General features: G+C 37.1%; 1 protein-coding gene across 1 annotated transcript; it reads left to right on the top strand.

The window, feature by feature from the left end:
• The first annotated feature begins 641 nt into the window (after positions 1-641).
• On the top strand, positions 642-4,149 carry LOC111858171 (Iroquois homeobox protein 5a-like). Its single transcript, XM_023839708.2, has 3 exons — positions 642-1,258; positions 2,303-2,705; positions 3,072-4,149. Exons 1-3 carry the CDS (start codon positions 1,019-1,021, stop codon positions 3,764-3,766), a joined length of 1,338 nt encoding a protein of 445 aa, XP_023695476.1. The 5' UTR covers positions 642-1,018; the 3' UTR covers positions 3,767-4,149.
• The last annotated feature ends 6,622 nt before the right edge of the window (positions 4,150-10,771 follow it).

The raw sequence follows: 10,771 nt of genomic DNA, 5'->3' as shown, positions 1-10,771 counted from the left end.
AATGAATGAGTTTTACTAGCAAATAGTGTTTGACTTCCACTTGCATATAAACAATAAATGTAAATATAATAGGCCGATAAATATACATATAAGCGACACCACGACCTAAGAACAATACTAACATCTACACCCAAAGTCCGCTATTCTATACGTGCTTTTCAGTTTTCAAAAAGCTTGCTCGGGAAATCTAACATATGTCATATAATACCCACGAAACATGCCAAACGCATTTAGAAAATAACACTATGTATGCAAAGCTTGACATAAACTACTAGAAATGAAAGACATCAGAAGCTAATTTCCAATGAAACGTATAAGTGACGACCTCAAGTTATGCGCTATAAAACGGAGAAAGTTGATCTACTCTACTGGTCTGCGCAAGATTGCCATCAAGGGGCTAAAGCACTTGAGCTGAGCAGCAATGCGCCTTGTTAGTGGAAGAAAAGAATAGGAAGACAAAAAGAAGGCGGGAGAGTGCGGGGATAGAGTGAATGGGGGAGGGAGAGAGAGGCGGATGGGTCGATCATTAGGCTGAGCTGTGGTAGCGCAGCATGATCTTGCCTCTTCCTTCACTGCCTACACTCCAAGAGGAGGGGCGTGATGCACATGGTAGGCGTCAGAATACTCGATTTCCAACTTAGCATCTTGGCAGGACATTTTCCAAAAGCAAAGTCCCCCGCCCTTTCGACTGCAAGAAACTTATCCAGCAATGCATGCGCGAGAGAGAGAGAGAGAGAGAGAGAGCGAGAGAGAGAGAGAACGAGAGCGAAAGAGGGAAAGGGAGTGAGACCGAAAAAGAACGCTGAGAGCACAACTAAACACGATCAGCTGCTGCTGACAGCAATCAAATATTACGGCTAAAACCCTTTTTATTTATTTATTTTTACTGTACGCACCTAGAGAGGAACAGACGGCAGGCTGCCGGTGCAACTCTCTCATTTCAGATGAGAAAATACATGCGCAAATAGAGGAAGAGAGGCAAGGATACATAAATAAGTGGCTTATTTTCTGTTTTACCATGGCGTATCCTCAGGGCTACTTGTATCAGCCGTCAGCCTCTCTGGCACTGTATTCGTGTCCAGCGTACAGCGCTAGCGTGATATCGGGACCAAGGACCGAGGAAATTGGGAGATCTTCGTCTGGGTCTGCTTTTGCCCCATATGCTGGATCTACAGCGTTCACGAGCCCCTCGCCTGGCTTTAACTCCACTCTCCAATACACCACGGATCCGGCGGCATCAACATTCACTTCGTATGTTGTAAGTGTCTTCGCAGGCAATCGAAAGAAACGTTGAATAAACAGTGCATGAAGTAATCTCTGCAAAAAACTTTTTCTAACCTACATAAACGTTCCTCTATACGAGGGAGTGATTGTTCTGTGGTTTTCGCCAAGTTTGTTTGATACTTTCCTAGAATCGTAATGACTTTCCTGTTGAGGTTCAAGGGAAAATCTAAAAAAAATAACAAAATGATCTCTCTTGTTAAATTCCAAATGAATCTCAACATTGTAAATGCGGTAAAAACATGAGTCTCTGCATTGTCAGTTGGTTTGTTTTTTAGGAATAGAGCGCGGCAAGATTACATTAGCAGTGTGATCGCTGTAGTATATCTGTGTTGTATATTTTGTCTTATATCACCGGTTAAGTCAATTCTGCCAATTAAATAATCTTATGTTTTTAATAATCTATGTTTTTAATAAGCCGGTATTATATGTATTATTATTATTATTAATATTATTATTATTATTTAAAACATGTATAAGTCTAAATTAAAAACTACTTATTAAGAATCCTTAAATGTATATTAGAATAAACCAGTACTAATTAATAATGCACGATTAACAAGGAATTTATCGATAATTAATTTCATCAAAAAATAAAACCTCCATGAATTCAATGACGTAGTTGGTCACATATAATGTAGTAATTGACGGGTTTTACGAGCAAATAGTTCACTTACTCGAACATTTCATTTACTTTAATTCTATAAAAGCACTCTGTTAACCGTGTAGGACAAATTATGATTAATCAATGCCACAACATATAGTTTCACTTGGGCTGTATGTTCGATACACTAATCAATAATTTATGTTATTATTATTATTATTATTATTATTACTAATAATAATAATATTATTGAAAACATTAGTACATGTAGCCTAATGTACCTGTGTTTGTAAAATATATTAATGAATAATTTTAATGTACACTTGTATTGATTTATATTTTCAGGGTCATTCTTATTTCTTATGTATTTTATTTGAAAAGTTCTTTATTCCTGTCTGCCTTCTAATGTTATTTCAGGGCTCTCCATACGAACATGCGACAGGAATGGCTGGGTCTTTAGGATATCACCCCTATGCAGCCCCCTTGGGTTCATATCCCTACGGGGACCCTGCGTACCGCAAAAATGCTACACGGGATGCTACTGCGACCCTCAAGGCCTGGCTTAACGAGCACCGTAAAAACCCGTACCCTACAAAGGGCGAGAAAATCATGCTGGCCATCATCACCAAAATGACCCTGACACAAGTGTCCACCTGGTTCGCCAACGCCAGGAGAAGGCTAAAGAAGGAGAACAAAATGACTTGGACCCCGAGGAACAGGAGTGAAGATGAAGAGGAGGATGAAAACATTGACTTAGAGAAAAACGACGATGAAGAACACAAGCCGACCGGAAAGGAAGACTTGACAGACACGGAATTAGGTTTGTATTAAATTAATGCATTTTTAATTTTTGATCGTTTCGACTCATGCTGGTAAATCGATTGCGAGTTAATGATGTATATTATTTATGAAGAGGAACTGCATGAAATAATAAATAAATAAAATCATAATCTGTCTTAATTGTATTAATTACATATTGTGTTTTTAATTTAAGTGATTTCGGTTATGCTTATTATTATTATTATTATTATTATTATTATTATTATTATTATATTGTTGTTGTTGTTGCTGTTGCTGTTGATGATGATGTCATTATTTTGTTTAACGTAGCTCTTATGGCCTACTGAAATGCGTACGTATATAACGTTATCTAGGTTTACAGTAACTTTTTATTATTTTTCTGCAGAACATAAATTAAACCAGGGAGAAGTTACATGTGATCGATTTAAAGAGGAGAATTCCGGGAAAGAGACAGATCCCATTTTGACTGAATCGGAATTAAGAGAGCAAGATCATCGGACAGAAATTCTGGCCTTATCGCCGAAACCAACCACCTCTTCTCCAAATTTGCCACGAGGAACACCGATTGCTGTGCAAGAGAAGTCACCCGAAACGGTGCACGCATCCAGCACACTGAACGGAGGCAGCAATGTTACGTCTGTGATTCACTCGCCTCCATCTGCTCCTAAGCCTAAACTTTGGTCTCTCGCGGAGATAGCAACTTCGTCGGACAGATGCAAGGGTAACAGCGAGCTACCGCAGACCACGGGAACGGGTCAAAGCGGAGTCATCGCAGCGAACGAATCTTCAGCATCTCGATCATCCCCGCATTGCCCTTTTCCAAGCAGCACAGTCTTGTCCAGACCCATTTACTACACATCACCATTTTACCCAGGTTACACGAACTACGGGACTTTTGGGCATCTGCACAGCGGCCATGGAGCCAGCACGGGGTCCACCACACAATTCAATGGATTAAACCAGACTGTATTAAATAGAGCAGATGCTCTAGTTAGGGAAAGCAAATTAAGGAGCCAAACACAAGTAGATTTTTGTAAAGACTCCTCTTATGAACTAAAGAAAGGTATGTCAAACATTTAATATTGACTTCTCCGATCACAGGACATTTATTTATTATTGGCTGTTGACAGAAAAGTTATTATTAATAATAAGACAATAATAATAACAATAAACTCATGGAGAAAATGTCACATTCATCGAGAAAATGGTCATTCAAAAAATCTGTGAATGGCCAATTCAAGGGTGTAATCCGAAGAATTGTCTTTAACGCTGCAGACACGAGAGACTATTTGTATTGAAACTAATGTGTATATTTAATTTACCCGTTTTGTATTTTAAATGGACAGTACGCTATCTTTGAAGTTAATTATGAAAATACAGTTGTACAGTACTTTTGGGATAAATATATAAGTGCTTATGTCCAAAGTGCTTCATAGTTAAAAATAATAATTTATATATTTTGACTTCTGGGTGTGAGCTGATTTCCTCGTTATTATTTTTTTAAGTGAAGAGTGAAATCCACTAATTTTGCAGTGTAACACGGTATCACCTGGTGAATATAATACGGACCAAAAAGCATAGCAATAACTCAATTACACCTGCTTCGCGTCCTGTTCTGTCTTAAGCAATCATGTCGAACTCTGATAATGAGTTCGATTTTATGCCAAATTGAGTGCTCATTACTGCTTCCAATCTTGCGATATATGAGTTACTTTAATAAGTTTATAGCAAAAGACACCCGAATGTTGATATTAAAAGTCTCTTGTATCCAAATATTGTCAGGCTTTGGACTGTAAAGGCGTCGTTTTAGTAGCACACGGTATGCAATGGACTGTGCCGCGTAATTTCAATGGTTAAGTCAGATTGTCTGCGTCTATTCCAGCTCTTCCGACTCTGGCAGGTAGGTGTCAGACTTGCGCTTGATTTTGCAGTTTCATTGTTAATTGGCTTTATGGAGGTATTTCCGATTAATTGGCCATTAGAAACATAAAATTGCCCCCGCAGAAACCCTAACCCTTGAGAGGTTTAAGGCATATTGCGCTCGAGTTGTTCATAAGACAATAACATTTACATAATGCATCCCTCCGTTATCATTAAAACACCACGTATTAAGCACTTCAAAGTTAAAGTAAAATAATAGCCTATTATTTCCCGTGATTATTATTATTATTATTATTATTATAGGATACAATAAATATAAAATAATCAAAAACTAATTACTTACACTATATATTTATTATTCACCTGATTCAACAATACGGAGTGAATTACATAAGCTTATTTAAATTCTTGCAATCACAACGTTATAATTTACAACGTATTTAAGAATAATCAATCATCACCTTATTCCTCTTTATCATTGTACCACATTATAATTTAAAATTGTTCGTCCTCTCCTAAAAAAAATCTATCTTTGCACATGTTTACATTAATCTGGATAGTTTATACACCTGGGCGAATATTCCCTTGGGTTTTATGTAACGTTTTCTAACTTTAATGCCTCAGTTTGAGTCACATAGACAGATGATGGGGGGCGTTTATTTTTAATTAGCTAGATTATAGTACAACTCCGATAGAAGCGAATCAACAAGTTAAAACAGCGTTTTTAAGTTTTCCTGCGTCTGATGAATCGAGATATTCGACGGACTCCTTATAAGCGAACTAAGTAGGCCACCTGTTACACAGAGTAATTTTCTGTTCTATGTATCTAAAGTTTGTACAGTGTTCCGTACATGTGAATTAACGTTAATGACAGGTGTATTATTTAGGGCAGATTAATAATTGTCCAGTCATCTTATCCTGAGCCATTTGAGAGCGAATTTCATAAAACACTTTTTACTTTACTTCACTATCTTTTTTTCGGCACTTAACACACGGAGAAAACCAAACCGTCGATAAGAACGCGGAATATATACTATTACCATAATATAAAATAATGTCAATTAGGCATATTACTTTCACATTTGTAGAATAGGCATTCGCTAAATTAACCAAGACATTTTAAGACATTTAAATCCACTATAAATTAATCCTCTTTAAGATATTTTTGAAGGTCGCATCGTTTAGATAAGGCATTTAGGCCTACTGCCATTATGTATAATTTGTTTAAAAAAGTAAACGTCTATTTCATGGATGACATAGGCATTTAATACTTTACACAAAGGTAGAATAGTTCCATCCACCATCCGTCGTTTATTTCGGTCTGGGTCGTGGGGGGGGGAAGGGGGGGGGGGGGTTACAGCCTACCCCAGGCAGGACAGAGGGCAGCGCTGGGGTACACCTTGGACGGGATGCCAACTTGTCGCAGGGGAAATACACGCACATGCACAGTCACAGTCACGCTACAGGTAATTTAAAGATAGCGGGCTGCGGAAGGAAACCGTAGTTCTCGGAGGAGCATATAAAGTCCTCACGCCCTGAGTGGGAGTGATGTAAAAACGCAACCCTGGTTGCTACCCACTGAGCAAAATTATAATATACGAAAGCAAGCTAAAAGTTTTACAATGAGCCGCACTAGACGTACTTTCGATATTTTTTCTGTTGTAGTCCCTTTGATTAGGCCCATCTCTGTAACTACAAGAATATGAAATAACATTGACATCTGAATGCCTTTCGTTCTCCTTCACTTCTGATAAATGTTGTAGGCGAAAAAAGTGAAATTATTTATACTTGTAGAAAATACCAAAACAAATATTATATGCAGCATAATTGTTGCATGGTTCTAAATATTATAAACAGTATTACCAATAAAAGTAAAGCGCAAAGGGTATTTTTCGATGTCAGAAAACAAAGAATACAAACAAATCTGCTGCGAAATATTCGAAGAAAGACGACAGTGTCCTTACAGACAGGTAAAGTCCTAACAAAAGTTTCAAAAATTAGTTTACAAGTTTTGCTTCGTCGCACTTCACCAATCATCAATAATGTAATTATAGCAATTTTAAAATCGCATTTGACTTAATTTATAGCTGTAATCTTACTCATTTCTATTGTTTGTTAAAATATAGTTAATTTCCTGAATTTCACAATAAATCATACATTTAAATTAACATAAATAATTAAATTTGGTAATGAAATCAATTTGCATAGAATATACATTGATTCAGTTGAATATTAATTGAATATTTTAATTAATGTGTACAGTTCTGTTGAGACAGAGTATACAAAGTTACGATACATTTGTCTGATATATAAAATATTTTAATTATAAATACAGAAAAACATATTTTTTCCGTCCTACATTATTATCCAGTCTCTCACATTTCACAACGACGTGTCCTTCTCAGATGTAAACTAAGAAACTCTGAAGCTGAGGTTCGATCAGATACTAGAACGCGCAGGGGAAAACTGCCCAGCAGAACTGTACAAGAGAAGCGCGGCGATCTACAAACATAGGGAGAGCCCAGGACCCTTTATGAATGGTGTCCTTGACTAGCATTCTCTTCCTATGGGGAATTTAAAATTTGCAATTATAGTCTGAATTATCAAGGTAATGCAAATCGTTTTTTATTAAGGTAGCAGAAGTTAGCAATATTATCTCTTGGAGGTGTGTTGTGTATGGTTCGCTGCAAAACAGCAAAGCAAAAATATAAGGTACAATAGCAAATATCGGTTAAAATGGTAAATAAAACTAAAAAAAAAAAACATCCAAATGCTTTCAAGCAATAAAACAAAATCTAAGCCTATTTTAATAAGTTTTAGAAATAGTTATTTATTCATTTATCTATTCTGCTGAATATACTGAACAACATTTCCCAGAAACGTCTATTTGATTTTAGATTTTTTTTCATGTTTCACAATATTGTATGGTTATTGTCACGGCATGGTAAGGAGGTCGAAGATATTTTCCTTAAATAGACAATTTAGGGACATTAGAGATAGGCTTAAGTATAAATCGAATCTCAAATATGCTTTATTTTAAAAATACATTCTTTTTAGAATTTATCAGTTGTATATCAGGCAATATAGGCACTATTATGACTACAGCCCTCTAAACTAGGCGTTAACAAATGATTAATAATTTGGATGACATATAGGATATTTTATTATCCAAAGCTAAATTGTTACGGTAGGTTACGGTACTGAGCAATCAGAGATTTAACTACAGATTTCTTCCACTTTCGTAACACTGGCATTTACACCTACGACCAACCCGCCTTTCGACCGGTCAAAAACACCTCGAGCGCTCGACTGGTAACCGTGACCTGTTTATGACTCCTGAATTAGTAATTGTCATTTAAACAAAAAATACTTAGTAACAGCCCGACTAGCCTATATGGCCTTGCAGCACACGGTTTCAAAGAGCAGAATTACATTTAAATACATGTGTCATATTTTACTTAAGGCTTGATTTATTTGAATAACTTGTTTTCTTATTTCGTTACGGAAAGAGAGATATATCTGGAAAAAAATGCTGTGGCGTAAGGAAAAAATGATCATTGCTCCCATCAATACTGCTTGCAGACCCAGCTAAGGCCTTATTTATGAGGACATCTGTGAATGGCCCCGCATTAAGTGTTGCCAAAAACAGAACGGGTTCTTTTTCAAGTGAACAATATGTTAGTTCCTTCGCCTCACTGTTTGCTTTAAAAACTTTCAAGATGAGAGAATACCCAATCAATGGGGATGAAAGACAAGCTTTTGCCGAACAAGTGGGGGCAATTTAAAATGCACTTTTTGCGGCTGAAAAGCAATATCGTGGCATTTCAGTCTAAGAAAAGAATTTCTAATTAGTTATACAATACTTTAGCCCCACATTCCTAAACAGACACGATATAAAGACTGTTTATATCCAAACATCACAATGGATAATACATTTTGTCATACTAAATAAGGAATTACGAGTAACTAGTAATTTAATTAAGAATTGCCCCTTTACATGTTGAAACAGCACTGTTCTTATAGAGAGAACATAAGAACATAAGAACATAAGAAATTTACAAACGAGAGGAGGCCATTCGGCCCATCAAGCTCGTTTGGGGAGAACTTAGCTAATATCTCAGAGTTGTTAAAATCTTATCTAGCTCTGATTTAAAGGAACCCATGGTTTTAGCTTCCACTACAATAGCAGGAAGACTACATCGCTGCTGACTCTGATAATCATTTCCACAAATAACCTACAATGCTCCCTTAAGCAAAAAATCCAGCCTGTGACAGACTTGTTCAAAAGCTCACGATTCACTTACAACAACTAAAAACAAAAACATCTTTATATTCGTATTTAATTTTTATATTATTTCAAACTTATTAGCCTACATGCTTTCAGTGCGTAAAATAGAAATTGTCACTTGGTCCTGTTAAAACAGCAGCAAAGTTATGAATATTTATATAGATTAACCACTAAGTCCTTGCCTTATCAAGGTAACCGTCATATTCAACAGGAAGGGAACGAAACTCTTCCCACCCAAAATTACTGTACTTATCTATAACGTTTTTTCCCTTTGTCTTTTCTTGAGTTACGTGAGAATCTGCATAACTTTTTATTGGCTGCTGGATCCCTATTGTATTTATAACAAGTTTTTAGTCGACCACCTTCTTGGTTTAGAAGTCAATTTTTTCCACAGAATTGATGTTATATGTTATTAATTACGTTGATCCCCCCCCCCCCCCCCCCCCACAGTTAATCGGACTTGATTTTTTAACAAATCAAACTGTAACAAATAATTCTTTGACCAACATAAGAAAGTATACATGACTAAGATATTCGCTCCCGTAAATTCTGCACAGCCATCTATACCATATATACACCCGACGTATCCAGAGGAGAGCAGAGCATCTCCCGCCAGCACATGACAGCTCCGCGAGACGTGATAATTTAGCAGGCAGCTGAGATGCATTTTCATGAAGAAACGGATATGCTTATTAATGGAATAGCGGAGGGACTTTGCGGTTAAAGTAGGTATTCGCGGTGTCGCGGCATGAGCACCAGGCGAGACAGGGTGACACATGACATTATCAAAGTAGCCGACAGAATGTCCCGTGCTGTTTTCGGCTCCTCCCATTGAGGTGCACGTGCTGCAGCGAGGACTGCATCCTGCTTTCATCTGTCGTCCCCCTCTGCTGAGCGTGCTCTTCTTGTACACACTTTTAAAAGTAACTTTTCATGTAGGTTAACTTTAGCACTTAGCATCTCAGTATACTGCAGCCATTACTGACTGCATAGTCTGTAGCTTTTACAAATTATGAAGTATACAGACACCGAATTTGGCATCATTACGAACATTTGAAAAGGACAGGACAAGGCGATGTTTATGTATAAAATGGCATGGGGGTATTTTTGAGAAGCTGTAGTCTGGGCAAACGTTCACGTATTCGGTGAGGAGGTATTTCACCTGGTTTGCACCCTCTGTTACAAAAAGCTCCCTCAGGTCTGCTCCTGTTTTTAAATAAACAGTAAGTGCCTTCAGAACTTAATGCATCATCCATGACGTCAATGGTGATTAAAATATGAAAAATAAAACAGGAAACAATTTATATTCATTTACATTTACATGTAAAATATATACGCAGTCTAATCTTTTCACACACACACACACACACACACACACAAAGAATGACATATGGAAATCGGTAGTTAAAACACATTTGCAATATTTCTGTCTTTGCTTTCTGTGATAATTTTATTTTTGATTTTCTTTGGTCATGACATTGAGAGCCACTTGCTAACGCAAACATGAATTTACAATAGACCCTTAATCAAAGGGATGACCCAGAGTTAGACTCACATTTGATTATTTTTGGTTGGAACAATAATTTACAGCAAAGAAAAATGCCATAACTATATTTTAGTGAGTCCATTGTCATCCTGCTTGGTAGAATGCCCCAGACAAATCGAAAAACTTTCTGAAGTCCTGACATCTGAAACAGTGAAACGCACAACACCTGATACTGTCAAAACACCACTTTGGCTCAAATGGAGGCCCAGTTTCTGGTGAAGGCCCCTATTGAGTCTTACAGATTTATGTGATATCTTCACACAGGGATTATGTCAGTTTGCCAGGACTAAGAACCTGCAAGCAGTGGGACACCTGTAGCCTACAGTATTAGGGATCTTCTGCTCTGAATACACTTCAGTGGAGCTGTTAA

Source organism: Paramormyrops kingsleyae, chromosome 13 (genome assembly GCF_048594095.1).
Source record: "Paramormyrops kingsleyae isolate MSU_618 chromosome 13, PKINGS_0.4, whole genome shotgun sequence".
NCBI classification, from domain to species: Eukaryota; Metazoa; Chordata; class Actinopteri; order Osteoglossiformes; family Mormyridae; genus Paramormyrops; species Paramormyrops kingsleyae.
The sequence above is the reverse complement of the archived record's forward strand: the minus strand, read 5'-3'. Positions and strand labels throughout refer to the sequence as shown.